Source organism: Electrophorus electricus, chromosome 12, assembly GCF_013358815.1.
Source record: "Electrophorus electricus isolate fEleEle1 chromosome 12, fEleEle1.pri, whole genome shotgun sequence".
Taxonomy (NCBI): Eukaryota; Metazoa; Chordata; class Actinopteri; order Gymnotiformes; family Gymnotidae; genus Electrophorus; species Electrophorus electricus.
This window is the reverse complement of record NC_049546.1, coordinates 16,784,757-16,803,264: the sequence shown is the minus strand read 5'-3', so window position 1 is coordinate 16,803,264 and position 18,508 is coordinate 16,784,757. Positions and strand designations below refer to the sequence as shown.

Below are 18,508 nucleotides of genomic sequence, written 5' to 3'. Positions count from 1 at the left end.
TCTCTCACGGCAGGAGATGACCGTGCAGCTCTATTGCCACTAAACGGCACGGTGATTGACAATATGCAATATAGTTCTGCCACCATCCTAGACCAAAAGAAAAACAGAACACACCGTGATGCTTCAGAAGAACCATTTTTCCTGCTTTGCTCTCACTCCCCACTGTGCCATCCAAAGATTAGCATTCAAAAGTTACACAGTCTATAGGAACATCAGGATTCAGGGAGCATTCATATGTATTCTGTCCATCTGCTGCAAACACGCTGAAGATAGATATTGATGGCGACAGGACTGAGGAAAAGTCAGTCTGGAGGCCAAAAGAAAAAAGAAAAAAAAAAAACCCATTTATATAAGGTAATGCTTGCGCTAAATCACCAGCACAATCAATTTTATGCTGCCAATCTACTCTGAGCACAGCCAATTAAACTAACACTGTAGCATCAAGAAGAGTTAATTTGAAGTCCAATCTGGAACAAGTAGTGCATTCATCCATTTAAAATCAGTGGAGATACTGTAATAGGAGAGTTGCAGGCATCTAAATAAAAGCTCTTAACTGATAAAAGGAGTTAAATTGTTCAACCTGATCAGTTAGAGTCAATGAAAATGAATTTGTAACAGCAGAAGTTATGAATGTATTCATAACTTCTCATCCTGTTTATCTGTACTGTTACTACAAACACAACCAACTCACTGCGTACTCAATTAACATATTAACATAGCTCTAGAAAAACCACTGGCATTACACACCCAAGCATGAATCCAGGACCAGACTTAGTGTTGTGTTTGGACCTCTTTAATCAAAACAGAGTGAAAGAGACCTTAACTAATCAATTCTGAGACAAGTCAATACCAAGACCAAGAGAGTGGCAAGGCAGAGACAAGACCAGAACAAGACCCTTTTCAAGACCACAAATGAATTTAGATGCCAGCTATAAACTGACCACTGCTTACAGCACAAAGCCATTCTATGAGATTATTTTCCTTTCACAACTAAGAAAAAATATCAAACTCCAAGCAACAATGGAAAAAAAAAAAGAAAAAGAAAAGAATTAATTCCATCAAATCATAATCTTGGCATTAACTAGACATGAATTCTACTTCTAATACTTTATTTTACCTTTAACTTTAGTACTACTACAACTACTTTGTGGTCTTGATGGATCAAAGAAACTTTGATTCCCCGATGTTTGAGACCAAGTCAAAACACCAGGGAGCATCACAAAACAAAGCCAATGTATATGTGGTCGTGCCAGTTGTCTAGATTACTGCAACACTAGCAAGTGACACTAGTAGCCCTTGATACTCTCTGGCTGAGATCAAATATTACACCAAAAAAACCGAATGATAGGATGTCAGTCAGTTAGTCAGTCAATGCCCATATTCACCTAGCATTCTCAAGACAAGTTTTTATTAAAGATAAAAAAAGAACACACTCCAGACATCACAGCATGATCAAGCTACCTGTGGTCTTGACTATACCTGAAATAGCCATGGTGCCTCAGAAATCTAACAGTTTTGGCAGTACAACTGGATAAGACAAGATTTAACCTCACTAAGCTCCTGGATGTGATGGTGGAAAAGCTCAAACGAATTTCACACTCTGACTGAACAGAATGGCAGACCTAGCTAATGGGATCCTTTTGAATACATGGATCAGATTAACTCTACCTGCGGGGAGCATTGTGAAGCCTGATTCAATCAGGTATGCCTAGCCTAAATCCTGACACAAAAACAAAGCAACTTCAAGCATGTGGAAAACTGCAAGCATTAATCTGGGGAAAAAAACACCACCACCACACTGACCTATCTTTAGAAAAAAAAACTGCAAGATCACAGATAAGATGGCTGTGTCAACAAACAATTGTCTTAGCTCCATGAATTCTAAATTGTCCAAATGCCTTCCCTTCTTAAGGTTGGCAAGCTCAACCTTGTCAAAAAGATTTTTGGGGTCAAGGAAAGAGGCTGGGTTAGACATTGGCATGCCAACTTGCCTCAGTGTGTACACGCTTCATGCACCTTTGTTTACTTTTCAAGACTGAAGTGATGCCATTGAGCTGTCCACAACAAAACGGCATATAAATACACCTCCATATCTTCAGTCCAACTTGCCACAGATTTCAAGCATGACAATGAACTTTATCTCTGGGTGTATACATTTTGTGTTTGCTAGTGGCGAAGTGCTGAAGAGGTGTGGCCTGGTTTAAAAGTGAGCGTGGAGGGGGCTGGGGTTGGCATGTCATGTGTGTGTATATATATATATATATATATATATATATATATATATATATATATATATATATAAAAAAAAATAATAATAATAATTTAAAAAAAAAAAAAAAAAAAATTATATATATATATAAAATTTGGATGTCTACCTAACTGGCATACGACAATGTCTATGGGGAAACACATAGACGATGACACCATGGGCCGGGTGGGGGAGCGGAGGGGTGTTAGTCTTACCTTTGTAAGACTCTTTTACACTTTTCCTCAATGACTATTTAATTAAGACATTGAGCCCTTGCAATGACCAACCATGTGACATTTTTGTAAAAGTCAGTTAAACCTAGCATGACACAGCTTGATGCTGTCACAATAAAGCATTTTTTTCCCCATTCATTAGGCATTTAAATTAAATGTATTTAAATGCATGCTCACATGGAAAAACCTTATCTTTGGTGCCACAAATTGATTTCTGTACTAGAATTATACATTCTATAAAATGAACAACAATAATGTAAAGCAATATTATAAGTATTAGTTTCAAATTCCTATACATGAATGAAGGATAAGTCTAATAAAGAATATTGTAGACTTTTAATGAGGTTGCACAAAAAAAAAAAAAAAGCTGATTACACAAAAAGGTGGTGTGGATCACTGAAAAGACTAAAGACTACATATTACTATACATCTCCATCAGTTCTACAGCTTGGTTTTTGAGTAAATAATGAGTAATACAGTTTTCTACATTATAGAAGAGACTCGAATTATAGCAAGAGCCCTGCTGTAGGTGTGTAGACCACAGCCCCTAGTGGTCTGATTATTATGGAAAACACTTACCACAGAGCAGCTGGATAGCTCAATGGGTTACACTGTTGCCTTTGACAGAGGAGTTTGGGGATTGAATTAGGGTGTCTCCAGCTTGGTCCCTTATGCAAAGTCCTTGATGCTACCTGCCGACCTCACTAACAATGAGAGTTTGAAAGAAGAGTCATACTGGTTTTGGTAGCTCAGTGGTGAAGGTATTGTAATTGGAAGGTTGCTGGTTCAAGCCCCACCACTGCCAAGTTGCCACTGTTGGGGCCCTGAGCAAGGCCCTTAACCCTCAATTGCTCAAGTTGTACTCTCATAGTTGTAAGTCGCTTTGGACAAAAGTGTCAGCTAAATGCTGTGAGTGTCTGTGTCAGATGCTGTGGAACCAGGGCAATCTGCTGAAATGTGGGCTACTGGATCCACTCATGGATGAGAGCGGAGACTACTGTAATATATACACATTTCATACCGAATACAGATGCATTTTTTGACATATTTTAGCATTCTACTGGGACTTAAACAATGATAAGTGCTACAAAATATCTGCTTAAGATAGACCGTATGTTTTTTGCACTTCTAGGTATCAGCATTCATCCCTGTATTCTATAGTATTCTAGTTCATTGGTATGTTTAATTGTAATCTGCTATACTGTACTTGGATATATTCTATGAGTAAATGACAGAGCACTTTTGTAAGTCGCTCTGGATAAGAGCGTCTGCTAAATGCCGTAAATGTAAATATTTTTCAGTACTTTCACCAGCGCTGGTGACCCTTTTCTGCTTAATTCACTCCCTGCTGCTTCTACAGGATTCCAAAGAGCTGGTGGCACATTCCCAGCCAGAACGTATCAACTATGATTTAGTGCAATACATCCAATTTATCGTCATCAATGGTAGCCAAACATTATGTAAAAATAGCGTAATGTGATGTTTAAAAAAATTGTCACTCTCCTTCGCATCCAGACCATCGGAAATCGGAAAACATTGCGTGTAACTCATTCTCCGTCTTTCTAAGCCAAATCAGAAGTCGCATAACACGTGGTTTCCCGTTTTCCACGTTCTTATTTGGAAACAAAAAATCGGATAACGTGACCTTATGCATTTCCCATCTTATTTTGAAACGAAAATCAAAAGACCAAAACGTACACGGACCGATAACGATGCTGGTTCAAGATAGTGATGTGTGTCAGCACAACCCCATTAGTCTACTGAACAGCTGTTTTACTCCTCATACAGAACAGTCTGGAAACCTCGGTTGTTCAGTTATCCCCTTTCTTTCTTTCTCTCTCTCTCTCTCTCTCTCTCTCTCTCTCTCTCTCTCTCTCTCTCACACTCACACACAAATACATTTGTACTGCCATTGAACATGTAGTAATCCACGTGTGGCACAAACAGAGCCATCGTATTAGCTAACCTATAACAGTCCTCTATCAGCAGGCGTGTGTGTGTGTGTGTGTGTGTGTGTGTGTGTGTATCTCACCTGCACGGCTGGCTAGATAACTACTGACACAGTAATACATGCTATGCATTTTATTCTGTAAAGATGCAATAAGTTTATCGTTACCTGGCAGGACGAAATCCGTTTTAATACAAACGCTAAAAGACCTTCACGTTAGCTTTCTAGTCTACCCATGTGCGCTGCCATATTGCTAAATTACTCTTACCCTGCATTTGTTGGTTGTCCTTAAACCAAATGCCCCGAGCGGACAGGAGGAGAAACTGCATGAGTTTTTAAAAAACGAGCAATCTTACGAAATACTTACGAAGAACCGCGCGGTTTCTTTGCTCATACAGACCAATTCTCAAAAATGTTTAATTTATGTAACTCATTTAAGTGATTTTTAAATCTCTTGCACAACAGTGGTGGGATATATGTAGCATAAAGTTGAATGTAATTGAACATGTCTGGGTTAAAGTACACGTCTAGATGCAAGTTGTGCATATCTGATATTGCATTTACAGGTTGCATTTACTGCATGAGAACAGTAGGTGGCGCTATGATTCTCTGGTCGCAAACCGATTTCGTCATTTTCGCTGCGCCAGGATTGTCTGCATGGAGTGGAGTTAGCGAACTAGCTAGATCGGTGGGCTGCGTTATTTTGTGAATTCAAACACTTATATTTGGGTTACGAAAGCACTGGCATGGCAGAAGCGATTCAAAGGAAATTGCAGTCTGAGTTGGAAAAATACCAACAGATGCAAAAAGGTAACCTAAACGTTAAAAAGGTGAACGTAAATGCACTATCCCCGCTGTGGCACTCCTAGACGTACCCGAGGTATCCTAGCAGGGAGTGATTTTATGTGGACACTGTATTAAATGTTTGTTATGGATTGAAATATAATTGATATCTCGTCTATCAACGTGCGCATTCTAGCGGTATGGTGTGTGATTAGCTAGTTATAGCTTGAATAACTAGCTTATAACTGCACGGTTCATTGAGCTTTTAGCTAGTCAAGTATTGGAACACCCAAGTGTTACCTTTATTGTCTAACCTACCTACTAGACAACACAACAGTCACACTAGGCATTGCTGTTTAACTTTGTCATTTACAGCTATTTCAAAACTTGATATGTATTCTTTGCCTTTGGAGCTCAAAACGTAGTTTTAAAGATACAGAGATCACTGAACCATTTGTAGATGATCTGTGAACGCCTCACATTGCAGATGTCAATAAAAGCATGTCGGCTCGACAGAAACTCGAGGCTCAGCTGACGGAGAATAATATAGTTAAAGAGGTAAGAAAAATAACGTGGAATCAACTTGAATATATGCAATTGGGTGTTCCGTGTATGGACTACTCAGTTATTGGAATAAATTGTGGGTCTAGAGCTGTAGTGGCTATAATATGGTATATCCCATATATTTAATTTGTTCCTCAGGAGCTAGACTTGTTGGACAGTCAAAATACAGTTTACAAGTTAATCGGACCAGTACTCGTGAAGCAAGAGCTAGATGAAGCCAAGGCAACAGTGACTAAGAGGCTGGAGTATATAAATGGTGAAATGTAAGTATTACAAAAGTTTTTTGTGTAAGCTACTGCTAAAAGTTTTAAGTCAATCAGCATTAAAATTAGTCCTCTCAATAACATGAGCAAATAGAGCTACAAACTCAGTTATGGTCCTTTTGGTTTTCTAAACAAGTATAGATTATGTGGGTTGAAAGCTGTTTTTGTTTGCAAAGAACCATTAGGAGAGAAATGTAGTCCATAAACAGATTTAATCTGTGTCTGGGGAAACCCTTCTTGGCTTTCAGCCAGCGTCATGAGACGTTACTAAAGGATCTGGAGAGAAAGTCTGAACAACATCGTGAAATTCTCGCCAGCCTGCAGCAGGAGTATCAGCGTGCCCAGGGTATTCCTGCTGGGAAAGTCTGACTGATTAATTATATTTACACATTATTTGGTCCAGTTTGCTGCGTCACTCCTCCCACCCTCACAGACAGATGCTTTTCATCATTCACCAAAAAAAAATGTTTGCATTCTTTGTCAGTAGCCTGTTGTGAATAAAGTTTGTTTCCTGGTGCTGTCTTCAATTGCTTAATCACTCTTTATGTGTAGCATGTTATATCCTTAATTTTGATAAATCACTTGATTGACAGGCAAGATATCTTAGCACACCTTTCTGGGTGATCAAAAATAACCGGTTATGCTTTAAATAAATGATTTGCTAATTATTTAGATGAAATATGGGTTATGATCATAATCAAATAAACAGAAATCTATGCATTGTTATCTGAAGACAAGTCTAGATGTTTTGACAAAGGTTTAAGAAATTAGTTTTTATTTACTTACTAGTATCCTTAGGTGTGCATCAGGGACATCTGCTCTCCTCTCTTATCTTCTCCAGCCCTCTCTCCTCTGATATTCTAATCTCCATTCTCCTCTCCAGGTCTCTCCTCTTCTCTGCTCTACATATCTTTCATCCTCTATTCTGGTACCATCTTCTCTCCTTTATTATTCCCATCCATCCTCACTACTTGGTCTTAACCATCCATATTTCCTTTTTTTACTCCCTCAGTTCTATGTCTGCTGTTTTCCCTGACCTGTATTCTCACACTCTCCCTTTACTCTGAATGAACCATAGTTTATCATCACTAAATGAGTGACAGCAAAGCATCTTGATACATATATGAAAGCTAACAGGAGTCTGCGTGTTAGGATGAGACTTATAATGGCATATGTGAGCTGCACTATCAAACTTTGCTCCTATTCTCACCGCTAAGTCACCTACTCTGCCTGATCTGTCCGCATCCTCATACACTCCTCTCTCTTTTATCTGAATAATCCAGAGTGAACATGAAAGAAATATTATAAACAATTGATATTTCTTGCCATGATGTTCATGAATAGATTAATGACCATTTCTTACTGTCAACACATTATTCAATATGTTAGGATTGATAATTATGTCAGTAAACGCTGACTCAATTTTTTTGACTAGTATTTATTTTCTTACAAATTAATTTTCTTTTTTTTCCCTGAGGTTTCCCCAATAAATGCTGAAGGTCATTGCCACCCTTCCTCTTGCTCACGACTTACTGTGAATGAAAGCTGAAAAAAGCTGACTAATAAAAAAACAGCTTTCACTTCACAATCAAACACTAATGCCCTTTATCATGAACATGTTCACGTGCATCACTACAATGACTGACACTTTACTGAGACTTAATGTGGGATATCTAACAAATATCAAGAAATATAAAAACATCAACGTTAGTGGAATATCCCCGTGACCTTTTTTGGACTCTGCAAGATTGTGTGTCTAATTGACTTTCCATGTAACTATGATAGCTAACGCAAATTGTCTCATTTTAACCAAAAATGTTTGTTTCCACTTCATACAATTACTGACACTTTTAGTAAAATATTATTTATTTATACAACTGTAATTTCAGCGCAAATGTATGTATTGACGTTACCGTTATCGTTTCCTGCAAATAAGAGACGCAAATCAGAGTCAGCAGTGGTGTATGTTGCAATAATATGTCTCATCTACAACAGATGGGAACACTGACGGATCCTAACATTGCGGAAAACTGGGGGCGATTGAAACGGTGCGAGCCACGATTAACAACCCAGACTCCCACCCACACCATCCAGGAACCAGCTCAATTTAAATGTGAAAGATGGCGTTTCCCTCTAACTTTAGGAAAAATAAAAAACACCAATTGCGGTTTCCAAAGCGGTTAACTGCTTAAAGCGTAACAATAAAAGATGATTAATACAGAACGTTGGTTGTCAGATTGAGAGAATTTGCATCTTTTTGCGCTAAACAGATTCAATCCGTCTAACCGAGGACCTATCTGACTACATATGTAAATGCACGTGACGGAAATCTTATCAGGATACAGTTCATAGCCTGTACAAGACAGATGAAATACCAAGTGTAAATTGATTTAAAGAAGAGCTGTTGAAGCCTAAAGACAAAACGCGGAGAGTAAAAATATTAGTATTTTATAGGCCTATAAATAATGCAGCTGAGCTACGCGATAGACTAAAACTCCTTTGAATAAACCTCTGAGCTAACATTTGTGCTCTGCTCGTCTTAAGAGTAGTGAGTGAACTAGGCACACATTAAATCAAGGATGTGGGGCCGTTTGGTCTAATTACAGAGGCAGGCAAGTGGTGCATGGGGCCAGCTGTTCACCAAGTAATGTCATTCAGGCCGCGCAGGTATTGCGCGCAGTCAATAGGGTTTGTCCCCGTCCTAAAGGCTCTGCCACCGCCCCTACGCAACAGGCCATTAGATGGAGAATGAGGAACTGTTGAGGCACATACGCCCGTATTGTTGACGCGCACCTCTAATTAATATCCCGTAGAAGGGGACTTGTCCTCCTCCATTTCCCTCCCGCGGGGACTTAAACAGACATGAATAAAAGCCATTTTAAAGGACTGCGTTTTCAAAGGGTGATCACCCCCAAAAAACCCAGCATCCTCAGTTGTAGCGAAAAGCCTGTATAAGGATGAACGATTCAAGAAACCAAAGAAGCAACAGGAATATAATTAAAATGAATCAAGTTTTAAGTCTCAAAGGTTGTTGTTTTAGGTACTATGTGTGTGGGTCAGCTGTGTAAAGAACCATAGTATAAATGCTGCAGAGATACACCAAGTGTTCGGGAATACACAATCAAATGGCCGTACCAAAAACGACGACGTTTTGCAAAACACCCACGAATTACAACTTGAACTTGCTTGCTTTGATTATAGCTACCCAGGTTTATTGATATCCAGGTTAATGGGCTTTGAAAATCACTAGACGAAGTTTTCTATGACCAGCTTTAGTTTCAACAACCAAGGATTTATAGCGGAAACGATTAACACTTTGGGCACCACAAATGGCCAACATAGGGTGGTGGAGGGAGATAAATTAATTGCCATACAGTTCCCATACATAACCACTACTTCAATAGACACTTTTCAGTAGCTCTGCTGTATCCATGTATACTTTCCTGAACATCAATCTATTTTAGGTACGAAACACCGTTTTAACAAGGTAGACTTGCAATCCACACGTGGTGAGAATTGCACCAGAGTCGGGCAGTGTTAGCTCAGTGGTTAAGGTACTTGACTTGTAATCAGAAGGTTGCTGGTTTAAGACCAACCACCACCAAGTTGTCGCTGTTAGGGCCCCTCAGTAAGGCCTCAATTGCTCAACTTGTATTCAATCAGAATTGTAAATCGCTTTGGATAAAAGCGTCAGTTAAATGCCGTAAATGTGAAAAGCAAACCAACCAAGTGGTTACAATTGATGATCGATCAATAATCATGCCCAAGAAGGTGGTCAAAGAAAGGCAAAAACGTTTACGCTTTCAGGTCCCAAAATGAGAACATGTCCGGATCTATGAAGGATCTAACATGCTACACATAAAGAATGATTAAGCAATTGAAGACAGCACCCGGAAACAAGCTTTATTCAGAACAGGCTACTGACAAAAAAATATTTAAAAAATATCCATCAGAACCAATCCCTACTTCATATCCCACAGAAAGTACTGCGACAAGATAAACATGTTAATTGGGAAGCCTCGCAGATTTAAGCGGGCTTTACTATGTCATAGTGGAAAGCCACATAATGGTAAACCGCTAATTTCACATTTAACTAACTTTATTTCTAACCCTGTAAAGAATAAGCGAACGTATCCAATCTGAACTGTTAGCCCACCATGCAAAATTAAAAATATATTCCAAGCCATCACAAGGAGCTAAATTGAGATGACAGCAAAATAGACCTGTGTTTGGTCTTTCCCGTGAAGGCACGAGAGGGCCACGGGTGCATGGACGCGTGTCTTTCACGCACCTCTTTACGGGACAAACGCGAAAAGCCTCCGTAATGGATTTACACCTGCGTGACACCATCTCAGCACGCGCTATTCCGAGCCAGTCCACGGCACACTGTTAGGTCCGCCAAATTTGTTTTATTGGTTTTTAAAAATTGCTTTATTTATACATTTATACCTTGCTTCCCAATAAAATAATAAGTGGTAATATAATTAAATCTTCAAACACACAGTAAGAAGATAAACGCAAACAATCCTAAAGTACTATGAGATTTGTCCTTTGGGAGTTAATCCAGTTAAAACAAAAGTAATATGATAAAATGAAAAGTGTTTAAAAATAACTTACTTTAAAATTATTAAAATAGTTTGGTAGGCACCGTGTTGAACTGCTCAGTAAATATAGGCTATTCTATTGTTCGTTCGGATTGGCCGGCGGCTAAGAGGACACATCCGGTGTGGAAACTTAAGTCTTTTGCAAATCTAATCCATTTACGACCAAACTAGTAATTGCATTTAGGAGAATTATCCCTCAGTAATGGTTAGTTTAATCATCAGACACTTGTTTGCCAGGAGTCTTCCTTCTGTTCCTTCCTTCTAATCTGATTTCTATTGAAACTCTTTTTATTGGAAAGATAATCCTAAAGTGACAATACCAGGCAAGGCAACACATAAAAGCTGGTTTTGTTTAGGCTTCGCCTTAGTTAGACTAAGCCATTTTCTTTGATCCAAAGACCGTTACCATAGAAATGAAATTTCCACATGGGTTTTGAGCTCTCTTAAGCCTACTAGGGTGCTCCACTAACACCAGGCGAGTCTATACAGTGCATGAGGTGTAGTCCTCCTAGGATAGATAATGTTAATACCAAAGAGGGAAAATGGGTATATGCATGGCATAATATATCAGAACTGCAAAATGTAATCAATTTTAAAGTTATTATTAGCCGAAACACATGCAAAAATGTATTCTATGTTAATGAATCTGTATATTCATTAATCTGGATGCTGCAATAGGTTAAACCCTATTTAGTCTGTGTGCTTAAAGTGGTACACCATGCCCAATCTCAAGTGAAAACATAACTTTCTCTATAAAAATCACTGGAATGGAATGTTTTAGAATAGTCATGGAATGTGGACTATACATGAATACTTGAATGTGTAATTGCTGTGGGAAGTGGCTGCAGTTCAGATGAGAACAGAAAGCCTAATCAGTTAATTGCATATGCGTGTTTTCTGTGGTCCAGGCATTTACAGCCTTTTGAGCATATTACTGAGATAACAATGAGTTAGAATGGAGCATTAGATCATTGAAAGCCTGCAAATGTTTGGCCCATTTGCAGGTAAATACCTCTAAACATTTATACAAAACCTGAACACAGAAAAATACCTCAGGAAATGGATAGCAGTGTGAACCAGTAAGAGAAAATCACATCGAGAATATATCCTTAGAGAGGTTTATTCCATCAATATGAAAAAAAAACCAAACCCAAAACCCACACACGCATGGATTACATGGTCCACATTTGACTGGAAAAAAAAAATTAACTTGCAATGACAAAGTTAAAAAAAAAACCCAAAACAACAACAAAAAAAATCCTACCAAGAAATTACCACAGTACACATATAGTGCACAGGTGTCCCTAACATCATATGTGGAAAAACAAACCAATATTAAAAGAAGCATTTTTTTGTGGATATGTCTCATTAGGAAAAAACCCCCACAAACAGCAGACCTGTACATTTAAATATGGAGTTCATGCTTCCTGAGTCATTTACAAGATTTTTAGTGTTCAAAAGGTGGGACCAGACCAAATTCTTAGATTCTCCTAAATCACTTGACACAATTGGGTTATTCTTTTTACAAAAATATATACATCTCAGTAAAAATGTATTAGCATGCATTTGAGATCATGACACATTTGTGATAGATACAAAGTCCATATATTTACAGATGCTGCACAATTACAAAATTGGCAGTCTTTCACCCTTTTTTCTTTTTTTTTTTTGCCCCAGTTTGGCATGCAGTGCAGTCATTGCTCCCTGAGGGCCAATTGACTCACTGGCATCATGGACTGCTGATAATCCAATCTATTAAAATATTGTGTACAGATCTGAACTCCTTCATGGTTAGATTTTTGGCTGGCATAATCATCAGTGACTCTACTGTGGCCAAGGCCTCCATACACAATCACTGCACATCAAAGGATCTTTAGAATTGGAACCTATCTTCTTTGCAGGCTCATACATGGCAATGCTTGGAGAAAGCTCAAGCTGACCCAGGGTTGTGCAGGGACTGGCTGGCCCCCCATGACTGAATGATGGCTGCCCTGAAATGGACATGCAGTCATGCTTGAGGTGCAGTTGGTTTCCACTTTGAAGCTGGGTTGTAGGCACTACATGACTCTGAATGGAATTATCCTGTATGTTCTGTTTCAAGGTGCCACACATGGTCTCCAACCCTTCATCTAACTCTTGGTTTTTGCTTGAAATGAAATGGCTGACCCTGAGTAGACAGGCTCTCATACCATCATGGTAGTTTTTCTGACGCTTGCAAGGAGACACCGTATCATCCTCATACTCTGTGTGTGGTTTTTTCCCTCTTCTCATTGAATATGGGTGATGTCCTGAGTGTTGCTCAGCCTTGAGGAAATTAACAACACTTTCCAAGATTTCAGCTTTTTCCACTTTGGGATTTTTTAGTTTCTTAACAGAAAAGCAGAGGCAGATTCACATTAATGTTAAGATACAAACAAATGCATTTTCTTATCACAGTTGGAAAGTATTCATTTATAGGAACATAGCAATAAGCTCAGAACATACCTCATTGCATGTGTGCTCCAGTAACAGAAGCCTCAAAGTTTCCAAACTTTGGTTGATACGGTCTCGCCTCCGTTTCTCCATGAGAGGTTTGGGAACCTTGAGAATTGAGAAAAAACCTCAAATCACTATAAGTATGGCCAACATGGGTACCTTGAGTGTAGGCTACAGTTAGTAACTAAATGCTAAATAACAAAGAACCCATGATAAACGGTGAGTGGTGTCAGGAACGGCGTTGGATGTGGACAGACTGCATATAGCAGGCGTCCATGAACATTCAAAAAAGTGTTTGTTTTTTTTTTGCAAATCTAGTTTTTGCAGCTTCTTACCCGTCTCATCATATCCTTTTGATCAGGTATATCCGTAGACATCTTACTCATGTCGGCACACAATTAGCAGGCCAGCAGCCTTACTTCACCATCAAATCTCTAAGAACACCTTGAAATTGTAGGTTTTATTATACTATGGGACCACACCCAGGGTCCGCCCATGGGCCTTCTAGGCCTGTAGAAATCGCGTCCCTGAAGTAAATCTATTACGCAAGGCCACACCCTTTCATTATTATTCATCCACATGCTGACACGTTGAACCTTGATCACTCTGGAAGTGTGGCAATACATTTCTTCAGTTTAGTTAGCCGTTTTATTTATGTATGTCTAAAAAAAAAAAAAACAACCTGAAGAGCAATTCCCAAATTCTCTTTTATCTAATATGGTTTAAAAAGTATTTCGATAGTTCTTAGGGGAACAAAATGTTTTGATTATTCAAACATTTTCATATAGCAAATATTGTAGATTTGTTTATTAAGAACATATAATCAAATGACTAATAAAATAATTTAAGGTGTGACATAAAAGTAAATATAAAAGAAACTTTATGAACAAATATTATATAACAATATAACAAGCTTATAACATGCACAAGCTTCCATCACTGTCATTGGAAAGTATTTCACCTCTTGGACATTATCTGACGTGAATATATCACATCAGTTCACAGAACTAAGCGCTTTTTTGCAACAAAGGAGAGAGGAGCGTTTTCTTTGTATTTATCCTTGGCTTATTCGCTGGAGCGTGATTAGAAAACCGATGAATAGTCTTTGAACTCGTGTTCGCCTGCTCTTTGATAAACGGACCGGGGTGTTCGTTGTCTGGGTTCTGCTTGTGTCAAGTGGCCATCTTACAGCCTACTATATAAAATAAACGAAAAGAAAAAAAAAACAATTCAGGAGGACATACTAAGGCTATTATTATTATTATTATTATTATTATTATTATTATTATTATTATTATTATTATTATTATTATTATTGAGGCAGACCAATAAACGCAGACGCTGAGCTTGTTTTAATGAAACATGCGTAGACGTGTTAATAGGCCATCATTTAACGGCGCCAATCACCGATTTCTCACATCAATAGAGGTTAAATACACATACCACACTTCACACTTCGGCCTTTGACTTGACTCACTTTCTGCATTAAAGAAACAATGTTCTGTTGTTTATCAGTTTGTGAACAACACACACGATAAATTTAGGGTTTGCAAAGGAGGTAGGCGTATTGTTTATTTCTGATGCAGGCCTTGTGTGGTTTCTGATATAGGCTACACGTAATTAATTGTTAATCTTTGAACTTTTGACCTAGTCTCGCTTTTGGCGCAATTTTCGCTGCACAACTGGTCGCATAACGTTCACCAAGAGTACGTATTCCCACCACACCAATGTAGGTGCTTTAGCACGTAATAAATATGTAGCCTACATGGTGTTGGCAACACTTCTCAGCGTAGCCGTGCCCATGACAAAAAAAAAAATGCGATTTTTAAGGAATTGTTTAATGAGAAATATTTTATAAAAATAAGTATTTTCTCTAAAGTAGATTGCTAGCATACTATGTTTTTTAAACCCGGAAATTAATGGCACTCCAACGTGTCACCACGGCTTTCTTAAAACAATTTATTCACATAGAAGCACACTTAACAGACTGGTGCCAAATGCTTGGACATTACACCTCTTGTATATCCCTTCTCCAGTGTAAACAGTTAGTAGAGCTCTTGCCGAGACTAGACTGATCCTTTCCTTGGGGTCACGCACGAAATTCTCACGTCCTTGCGTGACGCGTCCAAAAAATTCCAATTACTCGCCTCAAATTAGCCTACTGTAGGAGCGGTTGAAGATTTTACGGTTAAGATTTCACGGATAACAATAAAATGGCTTTGAATTTGAAGAGACGGGTTTGTTAGCTATTTTAGCATGCTAGGTAGACTATGTAAAAATTCTGAATCGAATGTTCAGAATAACCTAATGGCACTGACAGCAGACTTTCCCAGATGTTATAAACAATTCCCGTAAACCTTTTATAGACTCTCGTAAATAACAAATCAAACAAACTAATCAAATATGCAAAACAGAGGCCTCGACTTGTTTTCCCAAACACCGATTAGGCCCAAACCCATAATAAAATATTTCATTAATTTTCCATTAAATATACCATTAGTTTCACTCGAAACTAAATGTAACCGTTACTTAATAACTTCCAACAACAGATCTGTTTATTATAATGTGATTTATCTTAAATCTCTTTTTAGTAGGACCCGTGCTCAGAGGGTGGAGGGTGTAAAGTTTTGGTCATGCTGTTAACGTCACCATCTTTTCTCCACCAATCGGGAGCGACATCATTGTCCCATATAAATTAGGTTCTCGTGTGTTTTCTTCACTTTGCTTTACTAAGGACTTAGGGAGCATTCAAAATAACATTTGAACGTCCACCATGGCAGAAACCGTGCGAAGAGTAAGTTTTATTTATTCTCTTAATTTCATTTTCCTTAGCAACACTATTAACAGTATTTCAAATTATATTTTCTATTTTCTCACTTATTGTTAGAAGTTGAAGCCTGTGATGGAGAAGAAGAGAAGAGACCGAATCAATCGCAACCTAGACGCGCTCAGAGCGCTGCTGTTCAGGAACACCAGAGATACGGTAGGCAGACGGATTCTGTGGAACCCAACAGCTACGCTTCTTGCATAAATGTATTTAACGAAAAGTCAGTTATTACATTCTCTCTCTCTCTCTCTCTCTCTCTCTCTCTCTCTCTCTCTCTCTCTCTCTCTCTCTCTCTCTCTCTCAGCGTTTACAAAACCCTAAACTAGAGAAAGCTGAAATTTTAGATTTGGCCGTTCAGTATATACGCAAGAACACATGCAGTAGTACAGATAAGCAAGGTAATTCATATATTATATATTCATATATTATGTGGACGTATCACCATAATTATGCATAATTTCATATATAACTTCCACTCTTCTAGGGTCCACTACTCTTGATACTGCACAAATTCAGCTCAAGGTGGCACCAAAGTCCATTTGTGCTCCACACCACCAGTGTATTGCAGACGTCGCTTCCTTTATAGGTGACATGCACCCATCCGAGAGGGAGATGTTACTTCAAAGCCTGGAATACTACCTGGATAGTCACCATGGCCGTACTTCCAGGGCGGGGGGAGAAACAGACGCTAAGCTTGCCACCCGTGGGACTAAGCCCTGTTCACCATCATACCATGCTTATAAGCGAGATCTATCCTTCCCAGAGTCAACTTTACAGAGTTGTACATCTACCCACCAAAACCCCATTCTTCTTACTCACTCAGCTTCACTGAACCACCTCTCACCCACACTGTCTCCACTGCTCCCCTCCCCCTCCACACCTCCTTCATTGTCTGTCACCCATCACATACCTTTTGTTTCTTCTCTGTCTCCACCCTCTCTTTTCGCTGTGCCATTTTCTATCAGTAACTCTGTAAAATGGCCTCAATTATGGCAGCATCACATCTCTGGAGGTCACCTGTCAGCACCCTGTACCTTCCTGGATACGAGAGCAGAGGCTGTTCTTCTCCCAGCCAAGTTGACATGGAGACCATGGAGCTGAAGCCTTTGGCACGCTTTACTTTAAATAACACTCACAACTTTAAACGTTCGCATCCTAAGAAGCCAGAAAAACACGGTTCTTTTAGAGACCCCTTGTAGACATGTGCAGAACACCAAGGAGGAATGTTTGTGACCAACCTTCCATTCTTTTTTTAACAGCAATGGGAGCAAGTGCCACCAAAAGACATTTTACTGATTCATGTACTTACAATATCTATTTATAATGTAAATGTGGATTCTTCTATATGTATTGCATATTGCATAATTTTTACTACCCCTTTGTTCATCTGGAACCCCTGTTTTATAATTCAGTGTATGTTTTATAAATATTTAAATGTTTTTCAAAACAGTATTAGTTATAGGTTGCTCCTTTACAAAATGTTATATTTATAAACATAATCGATTAAACTCTGAGGATCTGAGGAGTCTGTCCTTTTCTTGTAAATCTCATGATCAGATTATTTTGAAACATACCCTATACATCTAAAATGACAATAAAATAGTTACAGTTTGAAACAAAGCTATTAGTCAAGGTGTTGGATGTTTGACTTTTCAATTTCAAGCGATCAGTTCAGTTTTTTAATGCAATTTTCTTAACACAGCTGGAAATAAATACCTTTCCATCAAATCCTGCTCTTACATCATAGCAACACAGGTTGCCTGAGCAAATCATGCTGATGCGAACCATAAATCTAGTGTCTAGTAATCATGTAGGATTGATATTTACTGGCACTTTGTGTTTACTATCAGACTTAGTTGTTTCACTTCTAGCTTGCAATTTGTGTCATGCTAATGCTGATTTATCTACAAAAAAGATATAGTGCCAAAACAAGTGGGGCAAGTCTAATGTGATAAGTGGTCATTACATAAGGGAACTTACATCAATGCAGGTAGGTCATTAAGTATAGCAACCTACACCATAAAGTCCAAATATATGTTCTGCTCACCATTCCATTCCAAAGACTATAGGTATTAATGGAGTTTCCCCACCTCACAACTGTAACAGCCTCCAGTATTCTGGGATGTGCCAAAAATGTAAAGTGTCTGTTGGAATTGTTGCCCATTCAGTCATAAGAGCATTTGTGAGGTCAGACACTGATGTTGGACGAGAAGGCCTGGCTCACAAACGTTCCTAAAGGTGATCAGTGGGGTCAGGGCCATTGAAGTTCCTCCACACCAAACCTGTTCAACCATGTCTTGGACAAGTCTACAAAGGTTTGTGCTATGGGGCATAGTGATCCTGTAACAGTAAAGGGCCTTCCCCACACTATTGCCACAAAGCATATAATTGGCTCATCATACAAATGCTTTTGTATGATGTAGCATCAACAGTAACCTTCACTGGAACTAAGGGGCCTAGCCCAACCCTGATACAGCCCCGAGCCCTCATCCCTCCTCCACCACAGTTTATTGTTGGCACTGTCCAATATGTAGAATATTCTTGGCACCCTTCAAACTCAGAT

At 38.8% G+C, this 18,508-nt stretch overlaps 4 protein-coding genes across 5 annotated transcripts in view; 2 read left to right on the top strand and 2 right to left on the bottom strand.

The window, feature by feature from the left end:
* Positions 1-4,695, bottom strand: part of mrpl11 (mitochondrial ribosomal protein L11) — a 33,813-nt gene extending 29,118 nt beyond the window's left edge. For both annotated transcript variants that reach the window (XM_027013041.2, XM_027013040.2), the window contains exon 1: positions 4,598-4,695. The gene's annotated coding sequence lies outside the window, so the exon portion shown is untranslated. The remainder of the gene's footprint in view (positions 1-4,597) is intronic.
* Positions 4,696-5,066: 371 nt separating this feature from the next.
* pfdn6 (prefoldin subunit 6) lies at positions 5,067-6,566 on the top strand. Its single transcript, XM_027013011.2, has 4 exons — positions 5,067-5,239; positions 5,700-5,770; positions 5,915-6,039; positions 6,288-6,566. Exons 1-4 carry the CDS (start codon positions 5,176-5,178, stop codon positions 6,406-6,408), a joined length of 381 nt encoding a protein of 126 aa, XP_026868812.1. The 5' UTR covers positions 5,067-5,175; the 3' UTR covers positions 6,409-6,566.
* A 5,901-nt stretch (positions 6,567-12,467) lies between these two features.
* her5 (hairy-related 5) lies at positions 12,468-13,504 on the bottom strand. Its single transcript, XM_027013050.2, has 3 exons — positions 13,454-13,504; positions 13,128-13,223; positions 12,468-13,010 (listed from the first exon to the last, which is right to left on the bottom strand). The coding sequence occupies exons 1-3, from the start codon at positions 13,502-13,504 to the stop codon at positions 12,468-12,470; spliced, it is 690 nt and encodes a 229-aa protein (XP_026868851.2).
* A 2,387-nt stretch (positions 13,505-15,891) lies between these two features.
* On the top strand, positions 15,892-17,046 carry her11 (hairy-related 11). The gene is made up of 4 exons (XM_027013013.2): positions 15,892-15,912; positions 16,006-16,101; positions 16,250-16,343; positions 16,430-17,046. The coding sequence occupies exons 1-4, from the start codon at positions 15,892-15,894 to the stop codon at positions 17,044-17,046; spliced, it is 828 nt and encodes a 275-aa protein (XP_026868814.1).
* The last annotated feature ends 1,462 nt before the right edge of the window (positions 17,047-18,508 follow it).